This window comes from Monopterus albus, unplaced genomic scaffold (assembly GCF_001952655.1).
Source record: "Monopterus albus unplaced genomic scaffold, M_albus_1.0 scaffold488.1, whole genome shotgun sequence".
Classification (NCBI taxonomy): Eukaryota; Metazoa; Chordata; class Actinopteri; order Synbranchiformes; family Synbranchidae; genus Monopterus; species Monopterus albus.
Genome location: NW_018128368.1, coordinates 205,727 through 221,049, shown reverse-complemented (window position 1 = coordinate 221,049; position 15,323 = coordinate 205,727). Strand labels below are relative to the sequence as shown.

General features: G+C 40.8%; 1 protein-coding gene across 1 annotated transcript in view; it reads left to right on the top strand.

Moving 5' to 3' along the window:
* Positions 1-14,320, top strand: part of ubald2 (UBA-like domain containing 2) — a 17,087-nt gene extending 2,767 nt beyond the window's left edge. Inside the window, exons 2-3 of the mRNA XM_020587931.1 lie at positions 5,273-5,329; positions 12,082-14,320. Coding sequence (XP_020443587.1) covers positions 5,273-5,329; positions 12,082-12,441 — 417 coding nt within the window. The 3' untranslated portion in view covers positions 12,442-14,320. The remainder of the gene's footprint in view (positions 1-5,272; positions 5,330-12,081) is intronic.
* Positions 14,321-15,323: the final 1,003 nt, after the last annotated feature.

Here is a 15,323-nt window from a genome sequence, read left to right as displayed (position 1 = left end):
AAAGCTAGTGTTAGTTGACTAATGAGTAAATTGTCATTCCAGTAGAACACTCTGCTTACTACTAAAGTCCCACAGAGCACCATCATTACACAAAGCTCAAGTTGTTGCCAAATTAAAATCCACAGTTTCAGACTTTTAGCTGCTAAGAGCTCCTCCATGGCCGGTGGTTTGAAATGACTACGCGTGGTTTGTAAAAAGGTTCTTATAAACTTAGCTAATGTCCAGACCGTATTTTTACAACAGTGTAGAGAAGCTGGAACAACAACAGATGGACTGTAGGCAGCAGCGTGTGATGGAGGGAGTGAGATAGATGAGAGACTCCACATCCTGTCCCATTTTCACTTGATTTATCAATGTGTAAAACCTTGGTTAATGCACATTGATAATTATCTATATTGATCAGTATGAAAAAAAAAAGTGAAAATATTTTTAGCCATGTCACCCAGCAGTTAGGTAGCAAGAGGTCAAGCCTCCATGGCAGCAAACATCCCCCTGCTGATGATACTCAATCCCCACCAGCTCCTGGGGTGGGGGGGATCTCTGGCCTCCTCTGACCTCTGACCTTTTCTGTGGTAGCAAGAACATGTCTAATCACATATCTATGTATTTTTAAGACTTGCAAGTTTGATTTTTGCAATATAACACAAATAAATGTAAATCAGAAAAAAGATACAGCCTCTTCAAAACCTCCCCAGTTTTCTGTTCCCACTCCTTCCACATACAGAGACAAGAGTAGTCAGCTAAAATACAGTGGCTTTCTTAGAAAAACAGAAAAAGGAAACAATACTGAAAAAGTCTAAAAGCAAAACTCCTCACACATGGAAACTGACATCTGTTGGTTTCCACCTCAGCCTTTCAGTTTTGCATTTATCACTTGAAGAAATATTCTCGGACATTTTTTTTTCATGCTTTATACGTTCTCATGCATTTGTTTATTTAAATTACATTAGTTTGATTGTCTGTTGATTATTGTCTTGATTAATCAGTTTGGTTTGTTAAACATCAGAAATGAGTAAAAAATATTCATTACAGTTTCTTGTTATTTTGGACCAGCAGTCCAAAACATTTTGCAATGATATAAACAGACAAAAATAACAAATCGTCACACAACATTTGGTGTTTTTGCTTAATGAATACCTTTAAACAATGAAGTAATTTTCTGTCACTTGACTAACCTCTGCTGTAGTGTGTGTGTGTGTGCCAAAGTCTTCTTTCTGAGGTCTGTCAGTGCCGCCCCATATAGCTGCATTCTCATCATTAAGAAAATACAGATGTGTCTGGCATCTGGCTTTATAACACCACTGCAACTTTTTATATGAGCATTCAGGTGATGGCAAAGAAGTTTCAGGATGGACTTCCTCAAATATCTCATCGCCTACAAGGATTTAATTGGAGACAGGATTAAAATGAAATGATTCCAGGATTAATTATTCTCATTGCTTGTAGCATTTATTAACTGTTCTTCCACTACATGAGTGCATAATGAAGGAAGCTCAGTGACTAAGGCTGTTACCATTGACTGTATATTTGTTTGTTTATACCATTGACAAGGATTTAATTGGAGAGAGGATTAAAATGAAATGATTCCAGGATTAATTAAAATGGACAAACCCACTGTGACGTCCCCCATTGGTCTTCTGAAGGGAGGCTTTGAAGCTCAAGTCGTTGCCATCTTGGTAGTGCTTCACTCCGCCTGCTACAGCTAATCCAGAAATGGGCAAAGAGGTGGACTGTGAGGGGAGCTCGCTAGACAGCTAGCAGCTGGCCACATATGGTGGGACCCTCCTCCCTGACACTCAGAGCAGCCATGCCCTAAAGTGTGTTTAATCTTTAGTCTCAATATCATTTAAATTGGTGAGTTATCTAAAAATCCAGCCCCCGTACAGTTGTCGTGGAAGGGGAACTTAACTAGAGACCAAAACTGTTTTTTATACCAGGCTGTAAACATTTCTTTCTGCTGTAAAGTTGGGCATCTTAACACGGGAGTTTATGAAGATTGACTCTTTTTTTGGAGCCAGCATCAAGTGGCCAATCGAAGAACTGCAGGTTTTAACACTTCATCGTTCGCTTGCTTCATTTCTCATCCTCTGAGTTTGCGACTTGGTTGTTACATAAACTGTCTCTAAAATGTAGCAACATGCTGCTAGCAGTGTGCAACCAACACACCACTTTTAGTCACACAGCAGTCTGGAGGGTAGTTTTTTATTAGTGATTAGTCTGCTGATTATTTTCTTGGATAATAGCTTAATCACAATTAGTTTTCCAGTTTCAGACAACATATTTAAATCCCAAAGACTCAGAGTTTCCCGTTTTAATACTAAACAACTAAAGCCAAATATTCAAATTTTAAAAACTTTAATGTGAAATTTTGCCATTTTTTTTATTACTTTGATTAATGAAAATAGCTGTGGTTGAATTTTCTGACAGTCCACTACTGGTGCTCCAGATACATTTAGCATCACTGTTTGTCAAGTTGATGTTTTTCTTGCTGATGTAAGCAGAACTTCTATTTTTACCACTAGATAGGTACATTTTGTACTCCTAAACAAGAGCCACTGGTCATATTACATCAACCAGCTTAGCTTCACTGTAATGTCTGCCACAATGTTCTTCTCTCCAGTGAAGGATGCTTTGAAGAAACCTCTGTGAACATTGGTAATCAGTTGTAGTTTAATACAATGGAAGAAGATTCACATACAAGAACACAAAGTGTTTTGTGTTTACAGCAACAGGAAATGTGAGCTGACAGTGTGACATTAGTGAGTGACACTCGCCAGACCTGGTCCAGAAAGATAAACAGAGAGGTGATATAGAACAGCATGGACTCAGTGGCTTATGACACAATAGCAGCAAAGCACTTTCATGGTTTCATATGTATGTCACGTTGTACAGCAGAAATTCCTGCCCTGCTGCTCGTGTTGTCAAACAACCAGACCGTGGGTGAAGGAAGGGGGAGGGAAATGACTGCATTCATTGAAGTGTTGGCAAGAAAGAGGCCTCCAGTGAAGGGAAATGGAAGCTACGCTGAGCAGTAAAATGAGCTCATGCTCCCTGTCCTGTTGAAAACATGCTGTGGCTCAGCCCAAGTCTGTGCCTCGCGTGTTTTGCAATTACGTTTGAGTCCCAGGGCTAAGCATCCAATTTTTCTGTAAGAACAGAAAGATAGTTTGACAACACTTACTGCTGTTCTGAAGCATAAAAAAGATTTTTAATTTGTTTCCCAGGTGTGGATGTATTTCCCAGCCGCAGTATCCAGGAGTGACATGCTTATGTCCTCACTCAAAAACCCAAGCAAAAATATGTTGCATGAAAATATTAACTTTTAGAAAAGTATATTTTTGTTTAAATGAGAAAATGGAAATAACTCTGTGATGCTCTGATTTTTCATGTAGCTCCATCATCATGTCTGCATTTAAATTTGACCGATAGTTAGGTTTATGACTAAATATCGGAAGACTAAATTCCCATCAGCCTCAGCTGTACTTTGTAGTTAGTGTTAATTTGCGAATGTTAGCATGCTAACACAAACAAGTGAACATGGTAAACATTCTATCCACTAAACAGCATGCTAACATTATCACTGTGAACATGTTAGCATTCCGACATTAGCATGGCTGTAGACTCAGACTCTGTGTGCAAAGAGATTTTTAGAGGTGGCACGACTGCATACAAAGTCAGTGGAAAGACATAAGTAGAAACCAATTCACCTGGGGCCTCATGAATTTACAGAGTTCAGTGACAGGCTGAGCAGAACATAAATTAGCTTTCAGCTAATGTATATGCTATCTTGGGAAAAGAAACGGAGGTTGTAGCAGTCAAACTGTAGTGAACATTGTGAGGAGAAAAATTCTTTCACCTTCTGGCAGAACACACCAAAGTCCTTCTGATTCACTGTGGTCATTTTTAAGTAAAAATAGATTTTTAAATAAGCTTATAATGCTAGATAAACTCAGTAGTTCCCTTCACACACTAATCAGTTCCTACATACAGAATGATGTGACCCTGTTTCCTGTCACTAACATGAATCACTTTCTCGTCAGATTTTCAGGAATGTTTTTCTGCTGCTGGGAAGAAAAATGGCTCCCTGATCTGTTCCAGCTAGCTTTGACGTCAGAATGTTGTTTCTGTGTCATCTAGTGTGTTTCTGTTCACACTGGCCTCGGCTCTGTTCACAACAAAGACGAACCAGAAGCCGACTCATTTCCTTGTTTACATAGGGAGGCAGCCATGAAACCTGCTTTTTACGTTTTTCTTAGCATCTCTGTTGCTCTCTGTGGTCGACTCCTCGACCCCCAGCAAGAGACTCTTTGCTGCAGCTCAGGATTGTTTGCGTTAATATTTACATTGCAGAATATTGTCTCAATTGTTTAGTCTATGAAATATTAGAAAATAGTGACTGAGGTTTCCAGACATAAAGCAGGCATCTTAAATTTTGGACTGTAACCAGCTGTTATTTTTTTATTGAATAATCTATTATTTTCTTGATTCACTTGTGAATTCTGCTTGTAAAATGTTAGACAATAGTAAAAAATCTCCATCACAACATTCTGGAAGTCAAAGGTGACAAATTGCCTATTTATTCTGAACAGTCCAAAAATGTTCAGTTTAGTAGCACATGAGACTAATTGTCTCAGCTCTGCTTATTTCACTTTTATTGTTATAACAAAATGAGTGCTTTTTCATATAGAAACATTGGTTTGTGTAAAATTAGCAAATTCAGCCTAGTGCTGAAACAATTAGTTGTAAATTAATTTGTATCTATTTTGATATCTGAATAATCATTCTAAATTAAAATGGAGCTGGTTCCAGCTGCTCAAATGTGAACATTTGCTGGTTTTCTTTGTCTTATATGGTTGAAAACTCGTGTCTTTGGGGTTTGGGTAACAAAATGAGCATCTGTTTGTGCCGGTGTAAAATTCAGTCCCAGTATAACCTCGGTGTTAAACTTCTGTTTACACATTGTGCCGGTTAGTTATTTGGCCGCTAGCTAAAATGAAAACTCAGCAGAGCTCTCTGAGGTATACAAACCCTGATTTAGATTGCGGCATGGAGATGGTAGTTTGAACCCTGAGCTCACGTGAGTGATTATGTTAGCAGACCTGTACAGTGGCTGTGAAGAGGGGGGATGGGGCATCCCTTCCTCTTTATGGTCTGAGAGGAAAAGAAGGCAAATGTTAGACTTTTTCATTTCTGTATGTTGAGTTTTTATATAAATAAATCAAAATGCGAGTGCTCCTAACACAGTGTCTCTCTTCTCTCTCTCTCTCTTCAGACAGCCTTAAGCTCCTTTTTCCAGGAGGCCAACATTCCCAGTCACCACCACCAGATGGTGAGTATATTTGGTTCCCCTAAACAGAGAAGATTAAATTACAGTAAAGACTAGGGAAGTCCCCATCCAGTCTTTTTGGGCCTGATACTGATCTGATTCCTACAATAGTATCTGCCAATACTGATTCAGATCTGATACTTATATTTATCTACAGTAAGTATTCATTAAATATCTGACGAATTGACATTAATCTGGCACATTCTTTCTCAGGAGCATCCAGTAACCAGTCCAGTTTAGATCTCCCTGTTTGACATTTTAATAACGCTGCATTAACAGAAGGTGGTGGCTGTCGTAGCACCAGTGAACAAAAGCATCAAAAGGTCTACAGTGAAAACACAGCGTGTAACATCTCACGTGCACATCGTGGGATGCTCATGCACGTGTCTCTACCAGGCGTTCACTCATGAATAGGAAGCACTTGGTGTACAAAAACACACAAAGGAAACTACAGAAACATGTTTGGGAAAGAGAAAACTGTGGTCCAAAATTTCGGCAAATGGTAGACAGTGAGGGAATTACTGGCTACGTTTACAGGTATATGTACAGTATATCCAACCCATGGTGATAAATAGCAAATTAAAAACAACACACACTGTCAAAAGAACTGCCATGTTCAGTAGGATTGACATAAGAGCTGATAGATCGTGTCTTTTAACTGTTTTTGTATTTCTCTATTTTGTTTCTGGTTGGAACTAGTGAGTTTTTATTGTTTTGGTGGATTTTGTGGAGTGTTTTACACATATAGCTTGAAAAAAATAGGCCTGAAGCTAAAAATAGGCCAAAATGAGTCTGCTGAAATAAAAGGACTGTAGTTCTACATATGGATCCGAATTGGATCGGCTCTATTTTGGCTGATGCCGATCCTGTGGCTTTGAAAATGCAAAGAACACAACCCAGTACTCCAGAATACAAAGCAGCTCTTGGTGTACAAATGGAAACACTGAATCCTGTGCTTCATTCAACCAGGGCTATATAGAGACTGCTGCTGTTGGCATAGCTACTGTCATCTCCCAGCCAGAACCATGAAAATAACTGGTTAGATCTGATGCTGTGTTCATGCTGCTTTCACATCATAACGTTAACACTCTGAATACAAGCCTGTGAGTTGTACAAATTGTTCTTATCAGTCTCAGAGTAGGAAATGTCAGAATTGGTCAAAGCAACTAATAAGTTGCCACAAATTGGCAGCAACATGGCTGAAAATCCTCCATCACTTACAGCTAAATCAAATCTAATATCAGCACTGACGTACATGATTCTGCAGATTTGCAATATAAAATGTGGCTGACTAAGATACTACTCTAAAAACAAAATGGGTGTCCCAGGCGGCTGCTTTTCTGCATTTCCCTTCTCAGAAAAGAGTTTGAAATATTCATCATTGTCCTGAGAGCTGTTTGAGGCTCCTGCAGCTCACTCCAATACACACTGTTTTGTACGAGAGCCACTGTGGCCACGCTGATGGGAAACATGTCAGGGTGAGAAATACTGGACTTTTCCTATCAACGTTGTTTAGCTTTGGCAGGGCACACATTCTTTCATTTGAATATAAACCACCTTACAGGGAGTGTCTGCATATGATTACAGTAATTACCAGCTTATAAAGAGGATTCACTTGACAAAACTCAGTTTGAATGAATGCAATAATTATGGTGAGGCAGTGCAGACTTGTGTCAGCATGTGCAGAGAGATGCTTTTGTCCTCAGTCCAGGGCTGCTTACACAATCCTGTTTCTTAACTGTCATGTGTTTGAATCTTGTCCCACTTACCGACCAACCATGCTACTGCCTGGGGTTTGTTGGATCATGATCATGCAGGAGCAGCATGTCAACATCTGCAGCTGCCGTGTTTTGTTTTCAGTTGGAATCTTTTTTTCCCCTCCCTCCTCCCACTGCTCTTGTGTGGTGTATATAGGGAGGAGCATGTTGTACTGTAGCTTGAGGTAGTGAGGGAGTGAGAGAGGCAGTGCCTTGGGTTTGTTATTATTTTGGGTGCAGTGTGATGACATCATCTCGCCTGAGGTTCAGAGTACAGTGTTGTACAGGGCTGCTGAGGTCTGAGAGACATTGTGAAGCAGCTAAACAGTTAGGATGAGCTTTAGCTCTAAGATGGCTGTTTCCATTTCCTCCACCTCCCCCAGTGCTCAGGCCGACCCAGCATGGCTCCATGATGATCCACTTGGCTGTGGAGCAGAAAGACGTCAGTGCTGCAGCAATGATGAGCCCTTTATCGACTCTCTCTTTCTCTCTGCTGACAGCAAGTTTGTTTCAGGTTTTTTGTCAGCCACAAGCAATTAAAACTGACAAGGTCAGAAAAACACAGGGGGCTTTGTTAAAACTGAGCCTCATGTATCGAACGGGGATTAATCTGAACTACTGTGATCAGACTTAAAACCTTTGGAATTGTAAAATATGGGCAACAGATCTCATCACTGTAAAGAAACAGAGCAGCACTTAGTAATAAAATAAGGATAGGGATAATAGTCACCTTTATTTGGCCGAGTATTTTACACACACAAGGAATTTGTTTCCGGTACAGATCCGAGGCAGCCATCTGTGGCGCCAACTCACAACGATGGCTTTGACCATCGGGGGCAACTTGGGGGCTCAGTGTCTTGTCTAAGGACACTTCTACATGTGGACTGCAGGCACCGTGATTCGAACCCCCAACCCTTCGGTTGACGACTGCTCTACCCACTGAACCAGAGTCGCCCCAAATTAATAAATCATCGTTAAAGCCAAAAGAAATAAAACTGCCAGTTCTAAGTACGACCCCAATGGGGAGCTCCCCCATGGACTACATACATTCATGGGCTTCTGTTTACATTTGCACCGACAGTAAGAAGTAAGTGATGTGGCCAACTGTTAGCTATTAGCCAACAAGCTCACAACAGTTGATGACATTTCATTACTGGTAAATACTTTCTTTATAGGTTAACGTTAATTAAATAAGGAGCCACTAACTCTCTGTTGGGGGACTGCAGCTCCTCATCCTGCTGGTGATGCTGTTAATCACTATTGTTTAGCTACACAGTCAGGTTTTAGAAAATGGCAGTTATTCAGAGTTCCAACAGTGTGGACACACAAAAAGGGGGTACTTTGTCCATTAGATCTGTGAACTACAAAGAAGTTTCTCTGGTCTGAAAGCGCCACTAAATCGAAACTCTTTGGACATCTTATTTTTCTGAGAAGTCAGCTTAAAAGAATCTCATTCACACTTCACTCGGTTATTTTTAGTTCTTTATATAAACCCATGTTTGATGTTTTAATAAGAATTTTTGAACTTGTCTAAATTTAGGAACATTTCTTTCTGTACACATGGAACCAGGTCGTGAGACTCAGCTGTTTTGTTCTAAACATCCAAGGTAATCGGGGCGACAGTGAACCGGTTCTGTGGCATGTTGTATGCATGCGCATCATGTGTAGTAGTAGGAATACTATAGTGTATACTGTGTGTGTGAGTGGGTGTGGCATGAGCAGCAACAGTCACACCATGGCTGAAAACAGTCAGCAGAGATAAATGTTTACTTCTGATTCTCAGTACAGTGAGTCATGTGTTAGTGTGCTAGAGCAGCCTGTGGTAATAATAACAACGTAGGATCCAGTCAGTCAGTGTCTGCCAGTTAGATTTTTTTTTTTTGTCTTATTATAAAATGTTCCAACTAATATGCACACCTTTACCCATCATATGTTTTTCATGAACATACAAAAATCTGAATGTGGCAGAAAACTACCAAACAAAAACCCATCCCTCCCATTTCCTCCACTTTCTTACATACACCTAAATAGTTTTGATATCGAGTTGTCAACAATGGTGGCATGTAGCATGTATAACACAAAAACTAAATAAGGGAGCCATTTCACCCCAGTCTTGTTAACTCAAGTTGTCAAAATGCCACAAGTTCCTACATTAATGTCTTGGACAGTAGAAATGTGATCAGATATTGTATTCTGCAGTTGTTTGGTTGACTCTGGCGCATTTACGCTGAGCCCCATACCATGAAGTGAGATTTGTGGCTTATCCAGCTAACTTTGGGCTGAGCTTGGGTTTTCTGGTACCATGAAGCTGGCCCACTTTTAATCAGGCTAGATTGCCATGGTAACCATTGCCGCACGGCTAACCTGCTTTGAGCAGGTTACCTTCAGAGGATCGGAACAAAACCTGTCCGATCAACCAGTCAGATCACTGGACTGAGCGACTATTCCTACTGGGTCCTGACAGAGTCAGTCTATATGAATGTGATAAACATTAAATAGATATTTCTATTCATAACATTGTGCTGTTTCAGGCTTTCTGGATTTCTAACAAACTGAGGGTGTCTGCAGTCTTCATGATGATCAACACTGCATTTTAAATGCACAAGATTTGATTAGGGACTGAATTAACTGTCAGTGTTTTTACAGGCTCCATCACTGCAGCTTAGAGTAACATGAGGAGACTCTGTGATAATGGTCTTTTATTAGAAAAACTAATTCATATGCTGTTAAATATTTCATGCGATTATAAGTGAACATCTGACTTGAGGTGCACCTCTCCTCTCCTCCCTGGCAGGGGAGACAGTTGGATTTTTTTAATAACAGTTTATTCACCATCAGACAAAGGAGAAAAAAAAAACTAGTCATCGAATAAGACCCTTAAAATAATGCTGCGCTAATATCCGGTATATTCTTAGTCTTTCCTTAATATTTGAAAATGATTTATAGAGTTTTATAGCTTCTTATTCTGTTCTAGTTGTGACTGTTGATTGCAGTTTGCCTGCTGTAACATCACTATTTGCTCTGCCTAGAAACAATTTGCCCCGCAGGTGTCACTGCTCCATTTCATATTATTTTCAGTGGCCTACATCACTCATGGTGCTGTAGCTTCTGATTAACAACTCTACTGCTGTCATACAGTATGAACGCGCTCGTAGCTTGACAGGAAAACCCAGATTTAACAGAGCCAGTTGATAACTGACTTCAGTTATCCAGGACGGCCAATGTTGCGCTCAGTGAAGCTAGATGGCCCCAAGAGAACCAGAATAAGTTGAACTCACTTTGTGGTACAGGCCTCTGGGCCACCACTGAGTTTTCATCTGTATTGTATACATCATCAGTCTTTTTTCCCCTTTACCGACGCCTGTAGTGTAAAAGGGAGAACCAGAAGAAACTGAACTAAATAGAGAAGCTTTTACTAGCTTGGGACTGGCTATCGTAACCGTCCCCACCTGGGACGAAGAATCACAAGTAGACATAAGAGGACATGCCTTGTCAGAAATGAAGAATTCGCTGAGAGCTTGTGAATTTCAGCTCGGAAGTTTTAAAGCAAACTTGACCAAAAGAACCAGCATTGACTTTCATGACTGCTGATTTTCACACCCCTAAAAATCCTTTTCTGAGTAAATGTTGCTTGGATGAGCTTAGTGAGCAACATAAGATAAGGTGAACTTTGTTCAGAGCAGCAGACACACAAAAACAGATGCTTAGTATAGAGAAGTGACTTAAAAAAACTTTATATATTCTGACTGTACACACACTGATGTGCATCACAGACATATGTAAGATTTTGTTTAATGAAATATGAAAACAGCCCGATACCTTATAATAACAAACGGAGACAGTGTATTGAGACAAAAATAATAGTTGTAAATGCTGTGAGAAGTCAAGGAAATTGCAATAAAAAAATACTAAAATGGCACTATAGTGGATGGACTCTGGATTGTAAATTACGCTGTCATCAGCTTAAAGCAGCAAAAACAAAGTGTATCTCAGTGCAAACATAGTACTGCAGGAGACTAACAGCCAGGTTATGTGCCTGAATTAAGTTTAAGGCTGCACACAAACATCTTAAACATGTGTGTGTGATTTCTCTACATGCACATGCTCTAAATATATCGGTACTCCGTTTGGCCTCCTGCTGGACAGCTGAGAGCCCCCTCCTCTATTTCTGGCTGCTATGTGATCTGTAGTGTCCCTTTTCAAATTATACTTTAATTGATGTTTTCACTAGAGACTTTTGGCGTTTAGCAGCGTGTCACACACAGCTCACACATCCACAGTCTGAAGCAGAGGAGCTGGCTGGGCCATAGTTTCAGTAACTGTCCCGCTGTGATATAATGAAAGGTATCAAACAAGCAAAGCTCTTTACTGATGTGGACACTGAAGCGCACACTGAATGTTTTCATAAACTTGTTTGACACCAGGTTTTAAATTTTGTTGACCATTATGTTAGAATTAACAAGATTGCATATAAAGTTATCCTGTTGAAAACAAAGGATTTACAGTTATACAATTATTTACTGATCCAGCCCAATAAAATGATTCCATTGAGATGTTCATATAATGTGCAAGCTTTACACAGAATACTCAGCATATAAAGTAGATTAGACTGAACCAAAAAAAGAAAAAAGTACAATCTTCATCTTAAATTAATTTACTTTTGTATTTTGGGTCTATTTCAAATGCATTCTACAACTATAGTAACCTGTTTTTGTCAACAACTACAACACCAAACACATTTAAATTCTCTACAGTTCAGATTCATGTCTCCGATCGGCTTCTTCTCTGTGGTCGAAGCTCATGGGTGTTTGTAGTATTTAGAGCCATCTGCCAAACTGACAGACAAAAGTTGATTTCTCAGGCATTAATAATTCAAACTGGTGGCCAAAACATAAACGCATCCAGAACCAGCGTCTCCTCCCATGTCACAGCTCTGTTATTGACGTTTAATCATTGACGTGTACTTTGTGCTCATGTCCTCTTGTTTCCTTCCTACAGATGTGTACCCCCAGAAACACTCCTGCCACACCGCCCAACTTCCCAGATGCCATCACCATGTTCTCCAAGCTGCGGGCATCTGAGTGTGGCTCCAGCTCCGGCAGCGGCCCCTCCCAGGTGTCCATGGCCTGCTCCCCCCCAGCCCCCTCCTCCACATCAGGTTTTACCTCCTTCTGGGCCTCCTCTCCACCCAGCCACCAGCCAGCTTGGCTGCCCCCATCATCCCCCACCAACCACCACATGCACCACCATTTTCATCACCACCACCATGTGCAACAGACTCCCATGTGGCCTCCCGTCTCTCAACCCAGCAGCTCCCAGCAGCCCCCCGTCGTGTCAGCGCTCCACGGCCAGAGATGAGATTGTGTGTGTGGTGGGCTGCAGGGGGACAGGGAGGGAGGCCGGGTCACGTGTAGTCAAGGGAATCAGTTTTGGGAGTGGGTGTGTGTGGGAGGGCTGGGGTGGTCAGGTATGGGATAAGAGGAAGAGCCCATATGGAAAAAGACAAAACACTGCTGTTTTCTTGTCTTGTTTTTCTGAAGTGAAGACGAGCAGTTCGTCTCTGCAGGAGACGGTCTCCTCTCTGTCTTCATCACGTCATCGTCCAAGCCAAGGAAGAACCTGGAGGCTGCTGACAACACTGAGAAACTCAAAGCTGGATCTCTGAACCTAAAAACCTTTCTGGGAAAAATACAGAAACCTTTTTCAGCATTGATGCAACTAATCCCAAGACCCACCAGAGCACTTCCAGAGATTAGGAGCCATGTGATCCGTTGAAGTGCTTTGAGGTTTTGATTGTTTCTTGGTTGTTTTTTTTTGTTTTTTGTTTTTTAAAGAAACTGTTCTTTCATGAGGTTCAGAAATAATCAGTCAGGAAATCGACAGCAACCAGCAGATAAACAAAGGACCTGGAGCTTAGATCATAAAGGTTGTGGATGCAATGCTGTCGGAAAAGGCTTCGACATGTATGTGTGTGAGGGACTTGTACAGTGCGAGTAGGGCCGTAGTGCCGCCCTGAGGTTTTCTCAATTTACAGCCATAAAAGTGCTCCACACAGTGAAACTCAGCTCTGGCTTGAGCACATGATCTGGTATGTGAGAGGCAGGGCTCCATGTGCAGACACTAATATTATGTTGGAAAGAGTCTGTGCCTCTCACCTACTGACATCACATTTGGATTACAGACCTAAGCATCCAGCTTTCTGATGCAATAACTTCCTGGTCATCTGGCAGAATATTTTCTGATCCGGATATTTGGAAAAGTATGATGGTTTGGGGAATACCTTCAGAACAGCTGGAAGTTTTGTCAAATGCCCTTCTGGGTGTTTGAGACATCAGCAGGTGTTTCTTTACAGGAGAAACAGTTCCTTAGCTCTGTGATTTAAATGTAGCAGTAATACATGTGATGCATAAACTGAGGTTAGGCTGGAAAATGTGTCTGAAAAGCAGAGATGGTGAACGAGGGAAAGATGGGTTGGTAGAACGGCGAACGCTTGCAATAATTTTATTTAAAGATGGTGAGCTGCCACGTTTATAATGTAGTCTTTGTTTGGAATTCTTTCACCGAGACTGTCAAAGAAGAGCCTTGTAGCGATGCCACCTCGGCTTGTCACTGACGATTTAGGTGCACGTCCAACAGGAGTGTAGTTTTTATTGTTTTACCTGATTGCTGGATTGGTGACTCCACCCAGGAACCTCGTGAATCATTTTCTGTTTATTTCAATAATCAGAGGCAGTAAAACCTCAGCCTGAAGATTTCAGTTATGCTGACGACACAGAAATGAACTCACCAAAAAACAAAACGCACATTATAATCTGTTTTGAGAATATTTTGATGCAGGTGAGCGACGAGCTGCCAGTACCTAAGCCACCTTTCTGCTTGTCTGTGGACAGTTTAGAGGCCGACTGAGTGATTTTCCACACAGCCGTTCAGACGCTCAACCACTCCTACCTCTGTCTGTCTGAACGGGAGAGGCCGCACATGTGCTCTGAATGTATTCTCTGCCGCAGACACAGGATCAGAGGGTGTAAACAAGTAGAAACTGAACTTAAGGCTGTGTGACGAGGGGCGGTTCACACCCAAGCTGGATGGACAGTGACGTCTGTTATTGTAGACCTGATACGAATCGAGTCCTAAATGATTGTTCAAACCCAGAAAAACCTCGACGAGCCTTTTTGTGAATTCATTTATGTCACAACATTCAAAAATCACTAGTAGATTAGTCTCACCTGTTAATTATGAACAACAGAAAAAGTCACTTTCACCTCAAGATCACGAGAAAGGGGAACAAGTTACTGTCGATGCAGGAAAGGAGAAATCCTTTTATCCAAACAGATTTTGTTCTTCATAGCTTCACACAGACAATCAACCATTTCCTCTGAGTTTCTGTAGGATTTCTTGGTTTTATTATCCTGCGGTTTCGTTGTACCTGCTCACTTTTTGTGCAGCAGTGACCAATCTGTCTTGAAATCTGAGCTGTTGTTTTCAGTGAATACTGTCCAAATGCAGTTTATTTTACAATCAAACCCTATGTGACATAAAGGAAAAATCCACCCTGAAACACAGGAAGCGTTTTGTTTGAAGTTCTTCTTCTTGTATAAGCTTTCTGGTTCCAGTGTCAGGTCCTCAATGTCGAACAGCAACACAACCTGTAACGCTGCCACCGACCAAAATCCCTAACAGGCAGGTGTCCAGCAGAGGATTTTGTCATGACAGTGGGTGCACAGACCATAACCTGTGTTTTACCAAGTTCAATAATGCATGCTGCCTACATGTCAATGTATGTAACATCACACTGAATGGAGCCATTCAGCATTATGAATACTTTTATGGTATACTTAGTGACACTCACTTTAATACAACAACCAAAACAATGCAAGCTTTATGGAGCAAGTCTAAACCGTCTGTTAGATGAATTTGTTACTGAAGTGGAGTGAAGGGAAGTTGCAGAAGAAATTACTTAATAGTCAGCAGCATGGTGAGACAGAAGGTTAGCTGTAATAGTTATTCTTTTGTTTTTTTTGTCTGACCGACAGCCCAGAATTCAGTTTATTGTGATACAAGACGAGTTAATTCTCACACTTTAAAGCAGGTGTCAGTAAATGTTTTGACTTAAAAAATGACTTTAATAATTTGCCATAATGGTTGAGTTGTTTTCTGTTGTTTCATTTCTAATTACCTTGTAACAATAATGTAACTGAACATTAAATGACAGCAGATTTGATATTCACTGATGCGTTACA